The sequence below is a fragment of the Mustela lutreola genome, chromosome 5, assembly GCF_030435805.1.
Source record: "Mustela lutreola isolate mMusLut2 chromosome 5, mMusLut2.pri, whole genome shotgun sequence".
In the NCBI taxonomy this organism is placed as follows: domain Eukaryota; kingdom Metazoa; phylum Chordata; class Mammalia; order Carnivora; family Mustelidae; genus Mustela; species Mustela lutreola.
In genome coordinates this window covers 10,955,915-10,981,916 of record NC_081294.1, presented here as the reverse complement: position 1 = coordinate 10,981,916, position 26,002 = coordinate 10,955,915, and the positions used below count along the sequence as shown (strand labels likewise).

At 41.9% G+C, this 26,002-nt stretch overlaps 1 protein-coding gene across 1 annotated transcript in view; it reads left to right on the top strand.

Annotated features, from left to right (window-relative positions):
* Positions 1–26,002, top strand: part of DNAH5 (dynein axonemal heavy chain 5) — a 223,165-nt gene that overhangs the window by 183,514 nt on the left and 13,649 nt on the right. Inside the window, exons 66-76 of the mRNA XM_059173668.1 lie at positions 3,219–3,462; positions 4,437–4,551; positions 5,257–5,447; positions 9,538–9,659; positions 11,407–11,556; positions 15,028–15,273; positions 18,874–19,093; positions 20,612–20,817; positions 21,442–21,645; positions 23,661–23,876; positions 25,698–25,910. Of these exons, the coding sequence (XP_059029651.1) occupies positions 3,219–3,462; positions 4,437–4,551; positions 5,257–5,447; positions 9,538–9,659; positions 11,407–11,556; positions 15,028–15,273; positions 18,874–19,093; positions 20,612–20,817; positions 21,442–21,645; positions 23,661–23,876; positions 25,698–25,910 (2,127 nt within the window). The remainder of the gene's footprint in view (positions 1–3,218; positions 3,463–4,436; positions 4,552–5,256; positions 5,448–9,537; positions 9,660–11,406; positions 11,557–15,027; positions 15,274–18,873; positions 19,094–20,611; positions 20,818–21,441; positions 21,646–23,660; positions 23,877–25,697; positions 25,911–26,002) is intronic.

The following is a 26,002-nucleotide window of genomic DNA, read 5'->3' as shown; positions in this document are numbered from 1 at the left end:
TTTCAAAAAGAACTATCTTCTTATAGTTTGGGGGACCTAAAGTCATAGTTCAACAGAACGATGTTTAAATCAGCCATACATGTGAGCATACACTGAAAACCTTATCCCAAAATAGGTTTTCTGTTTTAAAATCCTGAGTGAAAAACAAGTTGCAGGGGTGCATGGGTGGTTCAGTTGGTTAAGCATCGGGCTTCTGCTCAGGTGGTGATCTCAGGGTCCTCAGATCCTAGGATCGAGCCTAAGCCTTGCTTGGGGCTCCCTGCTCAGTGGGGCATGAGCTTCTTCCTCCCCCCACTGCTCCTACCCTCTGCTCATGCTTGATCTCTGTCAGGTAAATAAAATCTTTTTAAAAAAAAAAAAGGAAAGAAAAGAAAAGGAAAAGAGAAGCAAATAGTTGTTCTGTTTACCTTCAGAGATTACTTTCTTTTTTTCCATAACTCTTGTCCCATTGTAGTGATTGGCTGTTTACCCACTATTTAGTATACAGATTGCTTTCATAATTCCCAATTGCTTTAAATTATACTGTTTACTTTAGGGGATATTATTTTATCAGTTTCAGACTTCGGGAGAAATGTACTTCTTAGGCTCATTTTAATCCTTTAGGAATACAGGCAGTTACTTTAATTGACAGATTTGTTGGTGTTAACAATGATATTGAACTGACTCCAACCATCTGAATAGTGTTCAAGCTTTGCTATTTTTAAAATCAGAAACTGGATGATTTGCCCCTTTGTATACATTATATTAACTGTTTGTTTTGTGATTAACAGTTTTCGGGAGTAACATGGGGTTATGATTTTAGTACTGATTCTGTAGTTCTCAGGCGGAGATGAGATTGGAAGTGTAGGTTGAAATGTCTTGTAAACTATGTTGAGAATGTTGGATCTTTCAAAACAGCTGCGAGAGATCCCCAAAGGTCTAGGAGCAGGAAAGGAGGTGAGGACAGAGCAGAGGATGAGCAGGGAGACCAGTTGTAGTTAGACTAGTCCCTGAGGAGTAACTAAAGGCTAACCCAGGGCCCTGGCTATTGGTTTGGAACCCATAGATGGAGGAAGAACTACGGTGCTGGAAGAATCTGTAAGACTCGGTACAGTTTGGAATTTGACAGCCCATGTTCTCGTCCCAGCAGACACGAGACCATGCATCTCGAAGATAAGTACAAGATCGGAAAGTTCTCTTTTGTCCCATTTCAGCCACTTGATTGGGCTATTATAATGATTTGTGAAATTCCGAAGTAGGGTTTATTTTGTGCCAACCTATAATTTTATTTTCCAAACTGCTTATTTTCCCAATAACTATTATAATGCTTCTGAAAAATCCATGCTTGGGAAGAGTCGAAGAAGGGGAGAAAAGGGAGAGAGCAATCTTTGGAGCAGTTATTGTGATTCAGTTTCTGTTGTAGCTGCTTTACTAGTTATATCCTGATGATCACTGTCTGAGCTGTTTCCATAGCCATCTCACACATAGAGAAACGGAGGCTCTAGGGTTATATAATAGGGCCAACACCATTTAGCTGATAGATCTCTGGGGGCTGCGATTCAAGCACATGTCTCCCTGATGTCAAAACCATGATTCTCCCTACGGCTTTACGTTCTTTCCCTTACTGGTCATCTTCAAGAGGTGAGGATATTTAGACCGATACTTAGGATATTTAGATAGATATTTAGGAACTCAGACATGATAGTGATAGTGTGGGAAATGTGGGAATATGACAATAAAAAATACTTGAATTTTTCCCTTAAACTTTATTACTTTATTTCTTAGTGTAACTGTAGCGTAAGTTCTCTTTTTTAACAGTAACTTTTGGTGAGGAATTTTGCAGGTGTCTTTGATGTCACTTTCTGTACTCATTTTCACTTTCTGTACTCATTTTTTTTTTGTTGGCTTGTTTGTTTTTTTACATTTTCTCAAATTTGAGATTCTTATCCGGTGAATAAGTGAAATGAAAATAACCATGAAGGAAGCTTTTCAATGTAACCCAGTAAAAGGAAGCAGATAAAGGCAGGTTGTGCTGGAGTTGCTTTGTCTCCAAGACTTAAGCAAGTTCTGAGATTTTGCTCAAAGCCTGGTAGGGTTGTACCCATCATAAGTGTTGGGTCAACGGTGATTAGTTGGCCAGAACAGAATGCAGTGGCCAGTGGCCTTTGTTCTTTGTCTTCATGCAGTTTTGTTACTACCACCTTTATGTTAGATCTGTGGTTTTCAGTTATAGCCACTGGGCTTTGTGCTGCCTTTGGCTTGTTCTGTGTCATGGCCATGGCCTCTTTCTCCACCCTCCCCAGTTCATCCTTTTTTTCCTTCTGTTCCACAGACTCTCCCTCTCCAAACCACCATGACGAAGAAGTAGCCAGTAAGGACAATAACCTTCCAAAACCGTTCTCTCTCCAGCTGTTTATTTTTTTATTTTTTTTTTAAGATTTTATTTATTTATCAGAGAGAGAGAGGGAGAGAGCGAGCACAGGCAGACAGAATGGCAGGCAGAGGCAGAGGGAGAAGCAGGCTCCCTGCTGAGCAAGGAGCCCGATGTGGGACTCGATCCCAGGACGCTGGGATCATGACCTGAACCGAAGGCAGCTGCTTAACCAACTGAGCCACGCAGGCGTCCCACTCTCCCCAGCTGTTTAAAAAGATCTTTCAGGAAAGATCTAGAACTTTCCTTCTCTTGGAGAGAATAGCACCTTTCCAGACCAAAAACAGTTTCCCATTTAAAGATACTTACAACAGCCATGTGGATTGTTTGACTAAGTTTTTTGGACACTTGCTTTTCGGGGGATTGGATACCATTTCAACCAGCGAGTTGACAATAATCCCATTCAGACAACAACAGAGCTCTTATAAACAAAAACTAAACAGAAGAAAATGTATTTAATCCGAGAGATCGATATGCGTCTTCGAATATATTCCAATATATTCTCAACTATTTTTCACCTTCAAAACAAGCTTACATATAATTCCAGAAGTCACTTAAAATGATTTGACTTTAGGAAATAGATAGATGGTCCAGGGATGTTGGTAGTGTTTTTAGCAAATTTCTTGTTATTGGCCATCCATTCTCCCTTCTTCCATTCATTCTCCCCCTCTTCTTAATCTGATGTATTTTCAGCAGTCCAGTATGAGAACTACAGTGGAGGAAGGCAGCCCCATAGGTTAACTTTTTCAGGAATGGCCAAACAATAGTTGTTAATTAAGGAGGAAAATATCTTTATGCCAATTCACAGGAACTGGAGAAAGAGAGAACTCATCTCGTGGAGGAGGTAACTGCAAACAAAAGAAGGATGAAAGAGCTAGAAGATAATTTGCTTTACCGGCTGACGAGTACCCGGGGGTCCCTGGTGGAAGACGAGAGTCTCATAGTTGTGCTGAGTAACACAAAAAAGACCGCGGAAGAGGTGACACAGAAGCTGGAAATTTCGGCAGAGACAGAAATTCAAATTAACTCAGCCCGGGAGGAATACAGACCTGGTAAGTTTGGTAATGAAAGATAAATGTCACAGGAAAATGAAGTGAGAAAAAAATCGAACATCGGAGAAATTAAAGGAACGAAGGACATTAATGAAAATGGTGGCACGAGGCAGGGTGGCCATTCACGTTTTGTGGCATCACTTTGGGAGGCATTCGGTAAAACTGAGATGAAAAAAATTTGCAATGGTGTATATTTTCTAGGTGCTTACCGTTCCTGTGGGTTGGCAAATTCTTTACACTTAGAAAGTACAGAGGGAGGATTTTGAAAGAACGTCTGACAACTGTTTCGAAATCTGAGGAGTTAGTGCAGCATTTATGGGCTGTTCACTAGTTTTTTATCATTTGGTAGCAATCAGCCAGTATTCTGTTTACAGTCTTTGTATTAGAAAAGTAGCTCCTTGGTCTCACCTGGAGTGCTGGAGTCTTACTCATAAATTTGCAAATCAGTGTTGTTTACGCATTACAAGAGGGACCTGTGGAAAGCCTTGTTTCCTTTAGAAATATATCATTCTTCTTAGAGAAATAATCAGAGCGGTATCATGTGCTGGTGGAGAGTCATCGTTGCCATGCCTTGTTTTGCCAACCTGAGGCCACACGTGATTGGGGCTTTCTCCTGGAGCATAGACATGAGGTGCATAAGGTGCCTACACAATTTGCCGGTCATTACAGTTTTTGCTTTCCCATCAATTGCCTTTTCTGCCAATGAGAAAAGAGAGTGAAGTATGTTTATAAGGGATCTGGAAGTTCTAACGTGCAAAATTCCACTTGATAAACACCAACAACAGACTGCTTACACAAAGCTTATGAATAAGAACTAATTTATACATCATGAGCCTTGCTTCAGACTCCTAGTGCTGGTAGATAGTCATGGATAAAACAAAACTAAGACCTGTTTTCATTTAGAGTTTAAACTGGTCTGTGCACGGGTCATTCACTGTCCAACCCCAGCCCATGTAACCTTTTTTGTTTTTCAGTGGCGACGCGAGGCAGCATTCTGTATTTCCTCATCACTGAGATGCGCTTGGTCAATGAAATGTATCAGACCTCGCTCGGCCAGTTTCTTGGCTTGTTCGACCTTTCCTTAGCCAGGTATGTCTGTACTCAGGAAGCCAGGCTGAATTTTCTATCTGCGGGGTCCAATGATGACCTTATAACTTCTTTTCCTTTTGCTACTGAGTCTTTTTTTTTTTAAATCTAAGCCGAGTGTAATTACCAGCATGTTAACACATCATTCGCATAAATCCTCTTACGCTCAGAGACAGCTCTACCAACTCTTCATCCATGGATTGATTCCTTGGGTTTCATCTATTTCTGTTAAACAAGAGAATTCCCAAGACCTTGTTGTGAGTGATAATACCCTGCGGGTAAAATTGATTTAGACAACATTGCGGATTCTGTTGTGTTATTTTATGTTGAGAGAATGCTTGTTATTTTGGATTTAGGATGCTTATTCTTATGCGTAAAAAAGAACTGGCCCTCCAAAGTTACCTGTTCTCTGCTAAAGACATTTTTTTTTTTTAAAGATTTTATTTATTTATTTGCCAGAGAGAGAGTGAGCGAGAGCGAGCATAGGCAGACAGAGTGGAAGGCAGAGTCAGAGGGAGAAGCAGGCTCCCTGCGGAGGGCAAGGAGCCCGATGTGGGACTCGATCCCAGGACGCTGGGATCATGACCTGAGCCGAAGGCAGCTGCTTAACCAACTGAGCCACCCAGGCGCCCCCGCTAAAGACATTTTTATGGGCAATGGAAAAGGGGAGTGGGATAAGCCTGATTTAAGTCTGGTTCTCTCCACCAGGTCTGTCAAAAGCCCAATTACGAGCAAGAGGATTGCTAATATCATTGAGCATATGACCTATGAGGTTCATAAGTATGCGGCCCGGGGCTTGTATGAAGAACACAAGTTCCTGTTCACCTTGCTGCTCACCCTGAAGATCGACATCCAGAGGAACCGAGTCAAGCATGAAGAGTTTCTCACCCTTGTTAAAGGTCAGTATAACAATAGAAAGGTCCAGATGTAGGAATTACTTGAAGGTGCAGAGCAGCACTTTTTTTTTTCTCTAACGGTTGTCTTGCATTTCACTGAAGGTTGCATATATGTGCAATATTTTATTTGTTCATTTATTGCATAAATATTTATTGAGAGCCTCCTGTGTGCTGAGTCACAGACTAGACACTAGGCACATCATGAAACAGTAAATTATGTAGTATGTGGAAGCTAGTAGGCATGATGGGGAAAAGAAACAGAGCTTGATAAGGGAGACGGGGAGTGAACAGTGTATGCAGAGTTGGTGGGGGCAGTTAAAATATTGGAATGGAGTATTTAGTGGGATACCTAATGGGGTAGGCCTCCCTGAGAGATGGACAGGTGAACGAAAGCCTGGAGGGGGCGGGGGCACTGGCCCTGAAGACAGGCAGAGGGAGAGTGTCAAAGGGAGAGGAATGGGCATCAAGGTGCCGGTGGGGGCAAGCCTGGTGTGACAGAGGCAGAAGCCGTGGGCGGGGCAGTTGTGGAGCTCATCCTCTGGGTGTTTTTTCTGAAGCACCGCTCACAGGCAGGTCCCTTGTGCCACTGCACACTACAGCCCAGGGAAGGCTAGGAAACCCATTTGCTGTCACATTCTTGACTATCTGGACAAAAACTAGTGGAAATGTCGCTGGGTCTACATGGCTTTATTTACTGTATCTTTCTAAGCAAAGGTTTATCTTTACAGAAAAGACATAATTTTCTCTACAGTGGGTGGGGAGAGATTTGCACGTTCCCCTGGAGAGTGGAGCTGCAGAGGAACTTGAAGACAACCCTGAAGGGGCAGGAGGGAAGGGGGGTGGCTCTGCACCTGTGGTGCCCTGGGCGGCATAGGTCTATGTCCAATGTGAACAAATGCGTATTCGTGTTTGTATAAATATACATTTGCATACCTATCTTATAGAAACAACCAAGACTCATTTGGTGAGACATGAACTTAGGAATGTATGATTTACAGACAATTTTTCTCTTTTTCTCTCTCTCTATTCTTTGTCTCCAGCTCTTGAACTCTGGCTCCTTAGATCTCTTTATTTTCCAGATTTTCTAAATCAGAGCACGTGGATGGTGAATGATTTGGGGAAACATCCCTTAGGGAGATGCGTAGGTGTAGGGGTTGACTTCTTCACCGAGCCCTTCAAATAGCCGACTCACGGTGTCATTGACTGCTCCAGCTGATGGAGGTTTCCTGTGGCTTGTTGTCCCCGACATCTCCATCCAAGTCTGGATGAAATACTGGGAAATGTGTTGCCATTTGATGTGATGATAGCAGACGTGGGATTTAGGGTTAGGATGACTCTAAGAGAAAGTAGTGGCTTTGCTAATTTCTTGATGAGTGTCTCAAGCACGTTCTTCAAACTTTTCAGGCTCCTGTTTCCTCTGCTATAAAACAAGGATGGTCAAGTCTACACCAGCAGATTATTGAGAAGTCACACAATTTGTGTAAATGACGGCACGTAGGATATGTTCAGCAAATGATAGGCATTATTATATTATCTGTAATATTTTATTTTATTTTTTTTATTAATCTGAGGCTCACATAATCTGCACTGGTTTTTGCGGGGTTTTGGCATTCAACAGTTTTGTGACCCTGCTTTATGCAACAGAGTTGGAGGAAGCTTTGCAAGGCAGCTATGTCACAAGATTGCTCAACGAGGGGCTGAGATATTGGCGAGAAGGACCCAGTGGGGGAACTTCTTCTGCAAGGACTTTAAAGTCATTTCTTTGAAAATATTATTTAGAGAGTAAAAATGTTTGGATACTGGTCTTTTAATTTTCTCATCTCTAAGGTGGAACAGGTTCAGCCCCGATGACTTTCTAAATCTGCCTTACCTAGACCACTTTATGATTCTGGGATATCACTTGTAGAAATTTTTGTTGTAAGAATGTATCAATTTTTTTTTTTTACAAAGTGTTATGGTATAAATTCAAACTTACTTCTTCCCAGAGTAAGGATTCACAGAATGGAGGCAACAGCATATCTCTCAGTCACCTGGAGAGTTTATTTTGAATTATACCTATTCCAATTGTTCACTCATCAGAAGTACATTTAATCTGGTGCCGTATCATCCAGGAATATATCTGCCCCCAACCCAATACCATCATCCTCTGTGGCCCATTGTACACTTTTGAGGCAGGAAAAATATTCATGCCACTGTTACCCTCTGCTAACCCATGAATAAATGCTTTGGTTGCAAGGACCACCCTTTCCTTCCTGTAAATGGCTTCTCCCTAACTCTCTGGTGTCTGTCTTATTCTTTTGAGTTTGTTGGAAAATGGACAGTTTCCATGGAAATTGGTATGACATATTTCAACACAATGCCATTGTCCTCAGGTCTTTAACTGCTCTCTGCCATTGAAGCAATCTGTTTTGATTTGGTGACTTAATAATCTTATCAAAATTGCTTCAAGGCCATACTTTTACCTTGTTGGAAATATACTAAGATGGATTTGGCCAAAAGATAGTAATTTAGTGGGGTCCATGGCACCTGGATAAAGTGGAGATTGGTTCAATAAATATCTGGAGTGTTATTATTTGTTCTTGACCTGCTGTGTTCAAAAAAGTATTTTAACGTTAGCCAAATGAATTGGTTATATCCTTTTAAGAACTATACTTAGAGCATGTTTTCCTTGAAATATTTTAATAGATGGTGTTTATTAAACAATATATTTCATCCTATAATATTTCTTTGACTTAAAATATGATTGTTTACACATTTAGTTCTTCTGAGATGGGCAACAATAACATTTTAAGGTGTCGTTTATTTTATGGTGTCGTGGGAGTTATATGAGTTATGTGAGCTTAGGTAAGTCAGCAGCTACGAAGTAAGAGTCATTACCCAGTGGAAATGTTTGCTGTGGTTAGACTGACCAAAAATAAGTGACACAGTGCAGGATGCTTGGGTGTGCTCAAATGGATATAAATAATATATTGATTCATAGACAAGAACCCTTTAAACACGTGGGTGCTGCTGACATTTCTAGATGAACTCTCTCCTTGAAAGAGCTTGTGCCAATGTCGACAACAGCTGCTCCTTTAGTGTCCCTCTGCTGTGGTCTTGGTCCTGTCTCATGTGCTTTACATACATATTTTCTCTCATTCTGTCACCATCACAACACCCAGGCTTCTTTAATCCTTGTTACCTATTCGGAAACAGGAACCCAGGTGATGAGCTGCCTTGTCCTAGACCTTAACCACACAGAGTTAGGACAGAATCCAGTAGCCCATACCTGTGCTTCTGATTCTTCTAAAATCATCAATTCCTTTATTTGATTTTAAAGCTTGTTCATTACTATGACATATTTCTGAGCCTAAAAAATGACAAGGTAATGCGGTGCCCGGGGGGCTCAGTTGGTTAAGTGTTGGACTTTTTTTTTTTTTTTTCAAAGATTTTATTTCTTTGAGAGAGAGAGAGAGGGAGGGAGAACGTGCAAGCAGAGGGAGCTTCAGGCAGACAGAGAAGGAGGCTCCCCACGGAGGAAGGAGCCGGCACGGGACTTGATCCCAGGATGCTGGGATCATGACCTGAGCAGAAGGCAGATGCTTAACAGACTGAGCCACTCCCGCATCCCTAAGTGTTGGACTTTGGGTCAGGTCATGATTGCAGGGTCCTGGGATACAGCCCTGTGTCGGGCTCTCTGCTTGGTGTGGAGTCTGCTTCTCCCTCTGCCCCTCCCCCTGCTCGTGCACACTCTGTCTGTCTCTCTCAGAATACTAAAACCTTTAAAAAATGTCAAGGTGGTAAATAATTAAAATTAAAAGTGTAAGAAAAAGTTGGGGCGCCTGGGTGGCTCATGGGTTAAAGCCTCTGTCTCTGTCATGATCTCAGGGTCCTGAGATGGAGCCCTGCATTGGGCTCTCTGCTCATCCGGGAGCCTGCTTCCTCCTCTCTCTCTCTCTCTCTGCCTGCCTCTCTGCCTACTTGTGATCTCTCTCTGTCAAATAAATAAATAAAATCTTAAAAAAAATGTTTCAGAAAAAACTTTTGTATATAAATATGTTGTTTTAGAGTAAAGAAAGAACAATCTAGTAACTTTCTGTGTTTGATTTTAAAGGAGGTGCCTCCTTGGACCTTAAAGCTTGTCCTCCTAAACCAGCTAAATGGATCCTGGACATGACCTGGCTGAATCTGGTGGAACTCAGCAAACTCAGACAGTTTTCAGACATCCTTGATCAGGTAACCTGTGCTTTGAATAAGTTTCCAGCAGCGTCGCAGGGAGCAGCTCCCTGACTCACAAGTAGCTGCGGTCCTTGTGGAAGAGAGAAGTCATTTAATGTGGTCCCTCTTGCCCTGGTGCCTGACCTTCCTCCCACCCACTCGCACTCTGATGAAGCAAACTCCACCACGTCGAAATGGTGCCGTCCAGTGCCCTCTGTCAGTATCACCGACCGGAGAGCCATGAGTGGGAACACTGAGATTTAATGAAATCACTCGACATGTTTAAGGGGTTTTGCCATCTTCCTGGAGATTAACAAAAAGAAACATGAACAGCCGACCTCTAAATGCTGGAGATGATTTTCTTGCCTCTTGTTTTTCTCTTCTTCCTCCTCTCTTGTGCTCCCATGATATGGCCTTAGCCAGGTGTCTGGGCATAAATGGGCTGCCAGTCCTTGGCCCCTTTTACAAGTCACTATCCGGTCATAACCAGCCAGTTCCTGGTGAGTTGTCTACGTGCTGGCATCATGGAAGTTGGGTCTGGAGAGCTGAATGGGGACAAACTAGGGAACAGATTCTTGAGAATCAGATGAGCAGAGAGAAGTCACACTAGAGCAAGGTGGCTTTATGTACCCACAAGCTGTAGGCTTTTTATGACCAGAAAACATGCTAATGTTGGTTCCTGACTTTCCCGGTTTCGTTTGACCAAAAAGTTACTGTTCAGCTCTATCTGTATGTGTTGGCTTTATGCCTGGTGATCTGCATTATTTCTGCTGTATAATTTAACCCATTCTTTTGTGTAAAATAACTTTCATTTGGGAGGTTTTAATGCACTCGAGTGTGTTCCCCTATGAGATGACTCCTAGTGACCTTTCTCCGATTGGTATCTGTTCCTGAGGTTGCCGTTTTCTGGAGATTGTCTTATGCCTGAAGTCCCTCCACATCATGTTGTCTTTCACGACAGAGGGAGGTTTTTACTTTTTATTCTTACACAGTACTTTCTAGTGTGGATCTGGCACGTTTTTCCCTTTGATTAGGCCTCCAAGAACTATATCCGGGGCTTTAATCAAGGGGAATATACCAGAGAACATTGGATTATATTTATCTGCAGACGTTATTTGTTTGTGCTGTGTTTTAGAGATGAATGCCCGTGGACTGCTGTCCCTGATTTTAAGTTCCAAAGGATAATGGACTGTGTTCTCTTCCTCCTTATCAATTGCCTAAAGGAAGCATGTGTGTCATTACTCATTTGATACGATATTAAGTCATATATTTCAAATTACTCTAGATTAATGGAGTATTGACCAAAAGGCTTTTGGCTCAATAATAAACATATATTAAATGTCTTCTTTTGTGCCAGGAGTGGCCCTGGGAAATGAGGAAACATACGTGAATAATGAGTGAATGGGTTCCTGATCATGAAAGGATTTCATGGAGCAAATCAGATTTCCTTAAAATAATGAAAATGAGTTTTCATTGATTTCTTTATTCCTCATAAGTTTGTTAGCACAAAGGTATGAGAAAGGTACCCTACTTCAAAAGCTACTGTACGCTGGCATTAATGTGGACCGGCTTTAGAGAAAATCACATTTGATTTTAGACTGTTACACTTTTTGGTAGTGGAATATAAAATTTATAAAAAGCAAAACAAGGGATATCATTCACACGTGTCTGGAAAAGTCAGAAGATTTGATGAAAAATAGCCGGGAACTATTACTGAAAGGTTTTTCTGTGCTGTGATGCAATTCTTATCCCCTGGTATTTTCAGATATCAAGAAATGAGAAAATGTGGAAAATTTGGTTTGATAAGGAAAACCCTGAGGAGGAGCCCCTTCCAAATGCCTATGACAAATCTCTTGACTGCTTTAGACGTCTTCTCCTTATTAGATCCTGGTGTCCTGACAGAACCATTGCCCAGGTAAAAAGTTTGTAAAGAAGAATGTTTTTTAAAGATGTTTGTATTATTTGTAAATAATCTCTACACCCATTGTGGGGCTCGAACGTACTACAACTCTGAGACCAAGAGTCACATGCACCACCAACTGAGCCAGCCAGGTGCCCCCTAGGAGAATATTTTTAAGGAGAATTTCCATTTAAATTTAAAGAAATATTGAATATTTTAATCCCAGTCAGAATTGGAGGCTTCTATGGAATTTTCTGGCAATATCCATGTGACAAATGGAAAAGTAAACAAATGTAGCGAGGTGTGCATTTGGGCTAAATGATTTAATAATCTTCTTTGGTCTAAATGGTACAAGAGTGAATGAGGAAGCCGTGTTTTTTAGGTCAGCGTACAGGTATGACGTAAAGATAATGTATTACTCCTCCATACCATTTTTATATTAACTCCAAAATGATGTGGATGCTCCATGTTGTTAGTCGTAAAAAGTAGGAAGAGTGTGGAATTCTGGCCGGAGAGGTAGATAAGAGGGAGGCAGAGTATCCCCAAATCTACAGTTACAACCCCAGAAAGTCTCAGGAACCTTGATGCAAGAACCTGCTTAAAACTCTTTGAATTTTTCATATGGTTTAAATGTGAATGCTGCCTCCAGAAGATCCATCTTCTCAAAGACCTTTAATCTGCTGGCCTCCTGTCATGGAAATGTCACTGCTAATAAGACTTTTGTGTCCTGCCTCCACAATGAAAAATTTAGCTTGAATATTCAGCTCAGGTGGATTCCTTCAGGCCCTCCCCAAACAAGCCACAGAGTACCAGCAGGCTGGGCTTATACTAGAGTGTGGGACGCGCTCCCCTGCACTCTCCGGGGCGAGCCTGAACAACAGGGAATGGCCCATTCCAAGTCCAGGTAGGTACCAAGGAGTCATGAAAACAACTAGATTCGATGATTTATTGAGAAAAGAAAAATGAGTTTTGCAATGCAGGGCAACGGAGATCACCCTTCCTTCAGTTTCTCTTCTCAACTTCATTACTTTTATCCTGCCCCAAAGACTTGTCAGACTGTTGCCTTAAGGACAGTGTAGGAGTTTCAAGCAGTCCTTCCTCTCTCTCTCTCTCTCTTTCCTTCCCTCCTCCCTCCCTTCCTTTCTCTCATGTCCTCCCTCCTCCCTCTTTCCCTCCCTTACCTGTCGTTCTTTCTTTTTCTCCTTCTTTCTTCCTTCCTCTCCCTCCCCTCCCCTCCCCTCCCCTCGTCTCCCCTCCTCTCCTCTCTCTCTCCTGTCTCTCCCTTCTCTCTCTCTCCCTCTACTCTCTTCCTTCCTTTTTTCCTTATGTAACACTTCATTTGGTTCAATACTGAATTGAAGTCTACAAAGCTCCTTTGTAACTTTGTCATCACCATCGTAGCTTCTGTTGTCCATGGATCGACTAGAGCCATGGTTTCCCAGCTGGGGTCCCCTCTTGCTCCTCCTTGTCCACTCCAGTCAATCCTGTATACTCTAGAAGGAATGGAAATATGATTATGCTATTCCTTCCTTTTTGAAGACTTTCAGTGCCTTCCCAAGGCCATTAAAACACCCAAGTCTTAAGATCTGCAAGGCCCCTCTGGAAAAATGTCCTCTCCTCTGAAATTCTTATGCTCACATTACATTCTTTTTGTGCCTTTCAACCAGACACCTTCTTGGGAAGCATATTTGAAAGTCTACAGCGTGGGTATATGCAGTCCCCATTCCCCATAGGCAGCATCAGGCTTGTTCTCAGTATTTTGGCTGAGCATGACTGCCCACGTCAGGCGAATTTCAGCGGCCTGGTTGTAAAAACAGAGCACCCTCAGAGGTTATCTCATGTCTCATACACATTTGTGTCTCAAGAACAATGAAGAGGGTCAGAACAGGTGCAGAGGTTTACTTGTTGATTTTTTTACCCAGACTCAACACTTGAGTCTGTTTCACTGAAATCAGATATTGAGACAAAAATGTTCTTCACAGGTATGTGAAGAGTAAGTTGTGACAATGTGGCACTCTCTTTCCATTCATGCCGATGAGGTATGCAGAAGCCGGGATGTCCCACAGCTGAATCTTACATGAGTTATACTGGATGTCCTTCTGGCCCTTCTTGGTGACGTGCTCTTTTTGGTTTCAAGTTCTCTGTGTGTGTCCTCTCTGCGTGGAATGCTCACCACGCTAGCTCTCCTGCCTATCCTCTTCATCTAGATAAATCCCGCTCATCACCCAAAGATCTGGATGAATCCCTTATTGTGGCTACCACCTTCCCACTCTAACCTGCAGTGGGCAGACATGAGTGCGGACATCATCCCAATTTTAAAGCTCTGAGACCTGGGAGGTGACAATTACTTTGGGAATGCATCGTGCATAGCTGGATATTCAAAATGGAGGAAGAGCCTGTATTACTGACTGAAATCGAACTTCGGGTGTTTTTAAGTCAAAGAAAACAGTTTAACCAGTACCACTCTCGCTTTGGCCCAAGTCTTTCTCAAGTCTCTCTGACTTAAGGAAAACCCTGACTACAACTGTTTTGTGTTTCTCCAGAATTGGAAGTGGGGTCCCGCCAAGGCCCACCTCACCAAAGTTCACCTTACCCAGTCCCTGGAAAGGTTAAAGGTCATGTTGCACCTGTAGCTGGGCTCTGATTATTACGTGAGAGAGATTCTTCTGGGGAATCTCATTGGGTAGAGAAATTTGGGTTTTACTCCCATGAGGTAGGAGAAGAAAACAGAATAGGAAATTTTTCTTTGAGGGAATCCAGTTTTTACCAGAGGGAGACCATAGACTAAAGATCAAATAGTATTTTATTGGTTAATTATTTTACTTTGTTGGAAAAGGGGCTATGTTTTTACGTGAAATATTTTATATGGTTGATAATATAGTTGACAAAGTCTGTGATATTGTGAGCATGTATTTCAGTCAAAACAAAACTAATGGTAAAGGAGATGAGCCCAAAATGGAAAGGGATTCTAAGAATGATTAGGAGAATAACTATGGACTAAATCTTTAAAATATTGACTAACTTATTCAGTAAATATCTAATATATTTTATTTAATTAGAAGTTATTCAGTAATTATCCATTGATAAGTATCCATTAAATCCCAGGTGTTGTGCTGCTTATTTGATTATTAGAATGAATATACATTTCCCTTAAAGCATCCTGAATAATACAGTTTCCTAATATTTTAAATTTCTTATGTACCATGAAGTAGCCAGCGTATAGAAACAGGTTCCAGACAACTGGTCAGCCAACTTGGGTTCTGGTCTTGAACTGTGTGATTGTGTGTTGGCAAAGAACACACAGCCTCTCTGGTATTTATAGAGTAGAGATACAATAAGGAAAATGTCTCTGTCCTATTTCCCAGGCAGAGTTACTGTGAACATCACTGAGACAATCTACCAAAATGAATTTTGGGAGCCACCCTGCATCATAACACATGGAGGAGTTAGGATCCGTTTTGGTAACTCCTGTACTGTTTTTGGCAGGCCCGCAAGTACATCATGGACTCCATGGGAGAGCGCTATGCAGAAGGAGTTATCCTGGACTTGGAAAAAACGTGGGAGGAATCTGATCCACGGACACCACTCATCTGTCTCCTGTCTATGGGCTCAGATCCCACGGATTCCATCATTGCCTTGGGGAAGAGATTAAAAATAGAAACCCGTTATGTGTCCATGGGCCAAGGCCAGGAGGTCCACGCACGCAAGCTCTTACAGCAGACCATGGCGAATGTGAGGCCAAATGTCTACTTTTAGGTTATGTTGTTAATACAGGTTAAAGAATAGCAATGCAGAAAAGAACTTATGAATCATTAAGAGTTAAAATTTATGTGCTTTGTGATGTTCACCAAACAGGGAAAAGTTTAATATTCACTGGAAAAATTTTCATGGAACAACATACAATTTTTTTCTGCTGAGCCTTGACTTATGGAAAACTTACCCAACTAGAGCATCTTATTTCACAACAAATTTGCATAATGTTAAGCCCCACTCTAGATCCCAAACCCTCAGTGTGAGGGGGAGGTCTACAGCCTTACCCCCTGTGCCTTACACTCCAGGACCTCAGCTATGCTTCCAGTTCTGCTCTTGTAATGCCCAGCACTCCAGAACCCACCACAGCATGTCTTTCTTGAGTTCCATAATGTATAATCTGTGCTTTGGAGTCCCCTAGGCTTAGCCCAGACCCCAGAGGCCAGGAATCTGCTGTTACCCTGTGGTGGTACCAGAGATTTTAGGAAACTTCGCTTATTGCTTTCCAGACTGGGGCTCCTAGAGCCCTTTGTGGCTTGCAAATTCTGTAGCATGCAGAATATGCCACGCTCAGGCCTCACTGGGGAGCTATAAAGTGCTGGAAACCACATGATAATCTTGCTAATAGGATAGTCAAGTCCAGAGCTGAGGCACTTCCAGGGACTTAAATTAACTGAATGCGCAAGGTCTTCCATTTCTTCTCTAGAATTCCATCTCTAGGACAGGACACTCATGCGTTTATGCTGGTCTAGCCTTCTCTGGAGTGTCCAACTCTGTCTGGATGAACCCTTGCCCCGTTTCCCTCTTCCTCCACAGTTTGGCCAGGCAAGTGGGGCAGAATGACTTGGCTTCATATTCCTACTGGAGAATATGCAGTCTTGATCTAGATGCCTTTCTGGCCTTCTTTTTTTTTTTAGATCGGACCCTAATCCTCTTTCCCTGAGTCTGAGCTCTCCCCTGCCATATCTCAAAACTCCTTCTGTGCCCCCCCAGGGAATCTCCCTCCTGAGGACAGACTAGCTATCTTCACACCACTCTTAGCCTCCAACCACTAGGCCCACCATGAAACCACTGGGTTCTAGGTCTTGGCCACTGAATCTAGAACCTCACTATTTTGCTGCAGTCTAGTCTCTTTCCTCTGGTCTAGAACTGAGCCCACTAGGTTTTAGAACCTCCATATTTACCTAGCACCTCTCTTATCCCCAAGTACAATATGCCCCACCCCCAGTTTTCTTGAAGGTTGTAGGGAGGCTCACATGTGTGTGCCTTGTCTGAGCACTTGCTATGCAGTTAGGAGGGTGGCAGGGGTGGACTGAAGTGTATCCAGAGATGAAAACATGCATCTATACTTAAGAATGCCAGATTGGGAAGGGGCACCTGGGTGGCTCAGTTGATGAAGCATCCAGCTCTAGATTTTGGCTCAGGTCATGATCTCAGGGTCTTGGGATTGAACCTCATGTTGGGCTCTGTGGAGTCTGCTTGAATTCTTCTCTACCCCCTCTCCCTCTGTCCTTCCTCCTGCTCATGCTCTCTCTCTCTCTATAAAATAAATAAATAAAATCTTAAAAAGAATGCCAGGTCTGGTCTGACATGAAGGCTTAGTAGACTTCTACCCTGGCTTCTACCTCCTTTCGGCCTCCTCCGCATTCTCCCTCCTTCTTCTTGGCCTCCTCCTTTTCCCCTTCCTCCTTTTCACTTTCTCTGTTTCTCCCTCTGCATGTTACTGTGCTTAGAACAAAGACACCCGCAATAACAGGACACCTATTTAACTCTAATTTAAAATAAATATTTAATAATTATAGTTTCAGGCAACTAAGTTGAGTATAAATGGAATAATTTTAGCCTTCAGTTTATTCATGTTTTCTGTTTAGTAGTTTAGTAAATCAAGTAAAAGAAAAAAAATGTTATTATTAGCATGCTTACAACTTGTCAGAGATACTAGCTTTTTTAAAGTTTTGTAGGAAAGATTGGAGGCAGGGCACCTGGCTGGCTCAGTCAGTAGAGCCGCTACACTTGATCTTGGGGTTATGGGTTCGAGGCTCATGGTAGATTTAGAGAGTACTTAAAAAATAAAATCTTAATAAAAGAAAAAAAGGAAGGTTTGAGGCACTATGACAGATTGAACTGACTACCCAAGACTGGCAATGTGGATGATCTCCTTAACATAAAACATTTAATACAGAATATGGTAACCCCACAGAAACAGCCATGGAGAATAGATTCCAGGGAAGGGTTGAAACAGCCCACTTCTCACCTCAGATTCCCCGGCATGCTGGGAGACAGAGAGTGGCTCAACCCTTTTTGTGGTTGTTATGTTTTATATCTAATTTTTTTTTTTAATTGTAAACGGTGCCAGTTGAATTTTTCAAGGGACAAAAAATAGTTTACTTATTCAGCAGTGCTATATACTCCTCAAGAAAATAGAAGGGGATATGTGAAATTTCACAGTGATCCGTTTTATACCAAGATTTTAAATTTGGTGCTTGGTTTGTTTCTCGGAAAGAGAAATAACTCGGGCTGCACTAGTCAAATCAAAACCAGCCAAAGTTACAGAGTCAAGAAAACAACTCGAGATTATGATCTGGATATTATAGATCATTCTAGCAGAAATATTATATAGATTAGGTGTTGACTAAATTATTACAACATGATCTAAAATATTGTCTCTATTGCTTTATACAAGAAACATTCTTAGGCTCATACCATGTGTTATACAAAAGATAAGTCTTATTTTCTAAGGCTCTTGTTCTTATAGTATGTAGATTCTCCCACTTTCTAGGTGGTGGACATCCTGCCCAGAAGTTTGGGAACTCCGTGGGAGAAGGGATGGAATAGGTCTCGAAACTGAGTAGGTAGCCTTTCTTTCACCTGTCTTCAGTGAGGTTCCTAGACCCTCAATGTGCTGATGGCCTCCAGTCCGGCCCTGTCCATGGTACCTTCCAAAGAAAATCAGCTTTCCCTCTTTCTTTAAGGGAGGCAGGAACAGGTTGGAGGGCTGGGCTTTTGGTCTCTCATGTGAGCCCATCTTCTCCCCCACTTCCACAGGAACATCTCACCACACGCTCTTGTGTGTTTGGGGTTATGTGGCGTAAATCAGGTTACTTCTCAGCTTTCCTTGAATGCCAGTTGAGGATTTAGCTTTCCTGTTTTAAATGTTACTGATACTGTCTTCACCCTCACTGTCCTTGTTCGTAAAAACTCATGCCTCTAAAAATGTCCCTTCTTTGTACTTCTCACGGAACCTGGGAGGAAGCTGAGGTACATGGACGTTTCACTCAACCACCTGTACAAGGCAGTGATGTTATCTCTTTTGGCACCAACTCTGGTTATTTTCATGACTCCTACTATATATTATCAGTTGGCGTGCTAGTATGCTTTGGGACAAATGCATGGAAAAAGAAAAAGACACACTTAACCTCAACTCAACGTCATTGTATCTGTAGATTTGACCTGGACTGATTTAGTGGTTAGTGTGCTTCTCTGTTAAATTTTGATTACCTACTTTCTGAAGAATATATTAACTTAAATCTCTGGGTGCAACAGGAAATAGTGTCTCATTTCCATTTACTGTTGTTGACTTAGGGAGGATGGGCACTTCTGCAGAATTGCCATCTGGGACTCGATTTCATGGATGAGCTAATGGACATAATTGTAGAAACCGAGATGGTACATGATGCTTTCCGCCTGTGGATGACCACCGAAGTTCATAAGAACTTTCCCATTACGCTCCTTCAGATGGCCATTAAATTTGCCAATGAGCCTCCACAGGGCCTCCGGGCAGGCTTGAAAAGAACATATGGTGGTGAGTCGAGGGGACTTTTTGTGCTTAAATTTGTTGTCTTAAAGAAATTGCAAAAGCCATAAGTCAAGATAGAGCTGTAGTGAACTATACTATTATTTACCATGATGAGGAGAGGACAACACCTTGTCACACCCCACATGGAATACGTTCTGGTGGCCTTAGGACATCAGAGCTCATGGTCATCCACCTTGAACTTTTCCTGTATTCCCTGGATTGCTCTGCTTTGGCCTGTGCTCTTCTCCAGCTAGACACCCGCCTTTCTATGTTAACATTATTTTGCCATTTATGGTTCTTCATGCTCCCTACCTAAAGTTGGCCAATAGCCTCTTGCAAAAGCAGAGGCTGAATTCAAGTTATGACCTGCCTGCGTTTCATGAGGCCATCTGAACACTCTACAGTTTTTATTGAGTTGCTAACAAGGCTCAAATGCTTGTCAGGCTGCGAGATAATGTGGGAGTAAATAGATGGGGAAGGATGAGGGTGGTAAAAAAAATTCTAAGTAAAAAATATACAGTTATATATGTAATATAAATACATAATAATTATAATAATAATGTTTTATTATGTTTTGTTAGTCTCCATACAGTACATCATTAGTTTTTGATGTCATATTCATGATTAATTGTTTATGTATAGCACCCAATCTCCATGGAATCCATGCTCTCCTTCATACCCGTCACCAGGCTCTCCCATCCCCCCCAACCCCCACCCGTCTAAAACCCTCAGTCTGTTTCTCAGAGTCCGCAGTCTCTCATGGTTTGTCTCCCCCTCCAGTTACCCACCTTCATTTTTCCCTTCCTTCTTCTAATGTCCTCCATGCTATTCCTTATGTTCCACCAATAAGTGAAACCGTATGATAATTGCCTTTCTCTGATTGACTTATTTCACTTAGCATAATTTGGGAAATATACTCGGGTGTGGTGGGCTTCTAGATACACTGTCTTAATTGATATTAAATTGTGAGTAGTATATACTGAAGTTCATTGCAACTTGAGTACAGATTCCAAATAATAATGATAATAAGAGCAATAATAAATAATTAGTAATAGTAGTTTTAGTAGTAGTATTTATAATACTAATTTATAATACTAATTTTAGTAGTAGCATTTATAATACTAATAATAGTATTATATTAAATGATATTAGGTTACTAGTAATAATAAATAATATTAATAATAGCATTTGAAATACTAGTATTTTAGTAATAGTACTGCCATCCTTCTTCTACCTCTAGTTTATACCCACAATATCTTGTCAGACTGGCAGGAACTTGACCCATGTTAAGTTAAGTTAACCAGCCCCCAACCTCCTCGCCCAGTCTCTTTGCAGATTTTTCAGCAAGAAACACCCTCTGGACACCCAAAGTTAAATTATAATTGTCATATGAATGTGATAAAAATAATTCAAGATAAATGAATTTTACTATCAGAAATTTACAAAAATAATAATGTATAAGTGTAATAAGAAGTCAAGGGGTGTGAGTGACGATACAGGTTTTCGCCCCACCGGCCATGACAGGTGTGAGCCAGGACCTGCTGGATGTAAGCACCGCAGCGCAGTGGAAACCCATGCTCTATGCGGTGGCTTTCCTGCACTCCACAGTCCAGGAGAGGAGGAAGTTTGGTCCCCTGGGATGGAACATCCCCTATGAATTTAATCAGGCTGACTTTAACGCCACCGTGCAGTTCATCCAAAACCACCTAGATGACATGGATGTCAAAAAGGTACCGTGTGTGCACCACCCTGTGCTGTCAGTTCCTGTGGGCACAGGGCCTTCTGTTCACACACTTGCCCAGCTTCGGAACGGATCCTGTGACAGTGATGGCCTTCCGTGCTTGCATAGTCCTACCTTTAAGTCGTGCCAGCTGGGGTCACACTTGCCTCTGGATTTCAGATGAAAAAAAAAGAAACCAGTTTTGTTTATCTTTGTATTTCTCAAAGCTGAGCTGAAATTACATGCAAAGCAAAAGGGTTGAATTGGTGGGGGGGGGGTGAGAAAACTTGTTTTTTAGAATCCTAAAAAACAAAAATGAAAGTCTAGGTCACTTTTGAAGCATGTGTTTTTTAAGGAGCTGCCTCAGTATTCCCCAAATCTAGCTTTTTTTAAGTTGAAATTAAAATATGAAAGCATAGGAATGCACCAAAGGGGTCGATTTCAAATCATGTACAGGAGCTTTGAGTAATCCTCAAGGTTTGTCTATGTCATTTTCTTCCTGCACTTTTAACATGACTGATGAAGAATGAATGAATGACTTTGGTGACCACAAATACACAGCTGTTGCTTCATGGGGAAAACCAGGATGAACCAGGTAATTAGTTCTCCACAACGGTTCTGTCCATGTTCGCAGGGCGTCTCCTGGACCACTGTCTGCTACATGATAGGAGAGATTCAGTACGGAGGCAGAGTCACCGACGACTATGATAAGAGGTTGCTGAACACATTTGCTAAGGTCTGGTTCAGTGAAAACATGTTTGGATCAGATTTCAGCTTTTACCAAGGGTATAATATTCCGAAATGCAACACAGTGGATAACTATCTTCAATATATCCAGGTTCGTCTGCTTCAGAATTATATGCCTAGAGCGCATGTCTACAGCCTAGTGACCATTTTGATATTTATTTGCACTGCAAACACTGCTTTTAAAATAAATTTTAATGGTGATACATACTCTCACTGTAAGTGCTTTCTTCATATGTTTCTATCACCTAATGATTACAATGTTTGTATTTGTTCTGAGTGTGGGTTTTGTATGAATTCCCTCCCTTCCTTCTCTTTTATTCTTCGTGAGGAATATTCTTTGGGGATACGACAGACTGGATGGGTTTTAAACTAGGGAAGCTACGAAAGTCCCTGGAAACTCTTGAGATCTCAGCTCCTTGTGGTAACAGGGCGAAGGCCACATGGGAACTCATCCTGAGACCTCTGGTTCTCAGTCCTGGCCGGATGGTAGAATCTGAGGATCTTCAGGAACCTTCTTGGCCGTGGGGAGCTGTCTTGTCAGTGGGCTAGCAGCAACCCTGTCTTCTGCTCCCTAGATGTCAGCATCCCCCATCCAGTTGTGACAACCAACCATGTCTCCAGACATGCCAAATGTTCCCGGGAGGCAAAATTGCCCCTGGCTGGGAAGTGTTGCTCTCAGAGGGAATCTGGTAGATTTTGACAGGAAATTTGAGGAAAAGATCTGATTTGTGTTTCAGGGTAACTACATTTTCTGTCTCCATACCTTGAACTCATTAGATCATTATTTAGAAAACTCTTTTGGGACTCCTTGGGTGGCCCAGTCAGTTAAGTGTCTGCCTTTGACTCAGGTTGTGATCCTGGGGTCCTGGGATCGGGCCCCTACTTCTCCCTGTCCCTCTGCTGCTCCCTCTGCTTGTGTCCTCTTGCTCTCTTGCTCTGTCAAATAAATAAACAAAATCTTAAAAAACAAAAATAAATCTCTTTGCCTCTATCTGAGATTCATCTCAGAGTGAACAAACTAAAACCCAATGGCCCCAAAGGGCTCAAATTATCAGTACATTTAGAGGTTCTGTGATATATGAATGTAATGAGTTTATCGTACATTACCACCTCTACACTTGTATTAATTCACATCAACAAATACATTTGTCTTAACTGCTCTATAGATGTCTTTAAATCATTAGCACTGAATACAAAAGTGCCTGTGAAGATATAAATTTAGATATGCCCGTACATGCATTTATTTACATATACTTCATTTCACAATGAACTTGAGTTTGTTCATGAGAAGACATTATGTAAAAAGGAATAAAATAAGGGAGGAGATTGCAGGAAAAATAGGAGACAATAATGAAGTTTAGGATACAATTCACACATTGAAACCAATGTCAAATTTAGGTACTTTTTTTTTTCTTTCAAATAGCTGTGTTCTTCTCCTGCTTATGCTGCTTCGGATCATCTCTTGCTGTCTGCCTTTCTCTCACACTGGGTCGCTCTCGGTATTCCTCTTTTCCTAATCTCCATCTTTCTCCCTGGGAGAGTACAGTTCCCACCTGTGGCCCTTTTTGGGCCATAGTTGCTAAAACTATCATTTTCTGGTACCTTAAAACTATCATTTTCTGGTACCTTAACGCACAGAAACCATTAGTTATATCACATTTATTTAAAAGATTGGTTTAAATTAGACCTTCAGAAAACAAAATACTAATCCAGAGCTCTCTTTCTATTTCACATTTTCTAAAACAAGACAGTGTCTCTGATTAAACTTGCTGGAAGTGTAGACAGTAAGGACCCCTGACCTTACTGTGTTTCTCAGTGTTCATCCTCTTTCACGTCAACATTTGACTCTTTCCTGGAGAAATTATTGAGATTGAAGCCTGACACTAATAAGACATATTGTGTAAATGCTTATTTTTTTGGTGGTGGTAGGGATAGTATTTGATGTTATTTATTTACTTATTTATTTATTCATTTTAAAATTCGCGTATAGTTGACACCCAATGTTACATGATTTATTTCAATAAAAACATTTCTTTCCTAAGACTGTATAATCTAAGGGGTGCTTATATCAGCAATGTGGGCTAATGTGGGGTACTTGTTGTTCAGAGCTTGCCTACCTACGACAGCCCTGAGGTGTTCGGACTGCATCCCAATGCCGACATTACTTACCAGAGCAAGCTGGCCAAGGATGTGCTGGACACCATCCTCAGCATCCAGCCCAAGGACAGCTCTGGGGGAGGGGATGAGACCCGGGAGGCTGTGGTGGCCCGGCTGGCCGACGATATGCTGGAAAAGCTGCCCCCCGACTACAGCCCATTTGAAGTGAGTTGACGTTCTGACTGGATGTCAGCAGTGGGAAGCATCTGTTCGGTTGGTGGGAGTGAAGAGTAAGGAAGGAGGGCAAAAAATGATTTTTCTGAAACTAAAAAAAAACATTCAAAAACTCACTTCCTGAGGAACCAGGAAAAGAAGTTTTTAAGTCTATAAATGTGATCATTTTGAAATAGAAACAATAAAGAACCCTGACAAGAATGTTCATGTTTGTGACTAGGTTCTAAGTGTATACCGATGGGTTAGGATTGCTTTTCTAGAACTTTCCTTTGAGGTTCTTCACATTGTCATTCGTTCAAAGGGAGGTCATGTATTTTGAGAATCAGGCACCCGGTCAATGAAAAAATATTGTGCAATTTAATGCACATCTTAAAATTCAGGCCATCCTAATTTCGGGAAGGTTTTATCAGTAACTCTACAGCTTCATGGGTTTTGAAAATTGATTTGTCTTTTTAATATGTAAGTGACTTCTAAGCCAAATTTATTATTAGGAAAGTTCATTTTTTTAGACAGTTTAGCAGATGTTAGTGAAAAGATTTACCGTGAAAACATTTTAAAATCTTAGATAAAAGCACCAGTGACTAACTTTCCATGTAGTTTTAGCAGATGCCCCGACTAACCCTGTAACACTTCTGTCACAGGACCCCCTGGCCCTTTATATATATATATATTGCCCTTCTTTACCTGGTTTTCAAAAAAGAAACCTGCAGCATTTTGTTTCTTTAACATCTTATTATTTTTCCACAAAGCAGACCATTTTGGTTTCTGGTACTGTACACTGAACTCAAGGACCCATTACCAAGGGAATAATTTCCCTTTGAGAAAACTGATCACTTGCTTGGAGAAAATCAATACCATTATCAGCTTTCATAAGCACCTGTCGTTGTAGTATCGGGAGAGAGGTCATTCATATCTAACAGTGGCTGAAATATTTATGAAGCAATAAAAATATCTAAAAATGGAATAGCAGTTACATAAATAAACATGGCAAGTAATGGGGTTTAGGAGAGCCTCCTTCCTTTGTCTGTGTTGCCTTGGGATAAAGCAACTCAGCCCAGCAGGATAGCTGATCCATAGAAGACGCTCTCGATAAGTACTCGTAGGATGGAAATGGGTGGGTGGCTGGGGGGGAACGATCGGATGGATGCTCTGATGGAAAAAACCAGAAGCTCTGAAGACAGGAGTCTAGTCTTTTGAAGCAGCCAGCAGGATGGTTGTGTGCATGTACACATCTGTTTTTTGTGTGTCTGTGTGTGTTTTTGCCAGTCTTAGGCCAGCAGGTACATGAGCATCTCCCGACGAGCGCCACTGCTGTGTGGAAGGCTGCATGATAGTGGTCATGCGTTCGTCTTCTTCTGGGAATGAATGGCTGCCTGTTCTCTCCTGCCTGGGACAGGAAGTCAGCTGGTCCACCCACAGATGTGTCCTTTTGTGTTTCTCCTTTGTTTTCTGGCAGTGAAAAAAAAAAATTAAAAGCTTACCATTAGTGGAATTGGACAATCAGGGGCCTTTCAGCAGCCCCAGGGAGCCAGTTACATAAATAGCCGTCGCTGTCACATTTTTTTTTTAAGATTTTTTTTTTTAAAGATTTTATTTATTTATTTGACAGAGAGAGATCACAAGCAGGCAGAGAGGCAGGCAGAGAGAGAGAGAGAAGGAAGCAGGCTCCCTGCTGAGCAGAGAGCCCGATACAGGACTCGATCCCAGGACCCTGAGATCATGACCTGAGCCGAAGGCAGCGGCTTAACCCACTGAGCCACCCAGGCGCCCTGCTGTCACATTTTGAACATGTGCTGACTGTCTCCATGGCAGGTGAGAGAGAGGCTGCAGAAGATGGGGCTGTTCCAGCCGATGAACATTTTCCTCAGGCAGGAGATAGAGAGAATGCAGAGGCTGCTCTCCCTGGTCCGCAGCACCCTGACCGAGCTGAAACTCGCTGTCGACGGCACCATCATCATGAGCGAAGATCTGGGAGATGCGCTGAACTGCATATTCGATGCCAGAATTCCTGCTCGGTGGAAGAAAGTACGGTCACGTCTGCTCCCCGTCTCCCTCCTCACTTTATTGTTGTCGGTAGTCCGGACTGGCAAGGGGAAAGCAGGAGAGTCGTTTACTTA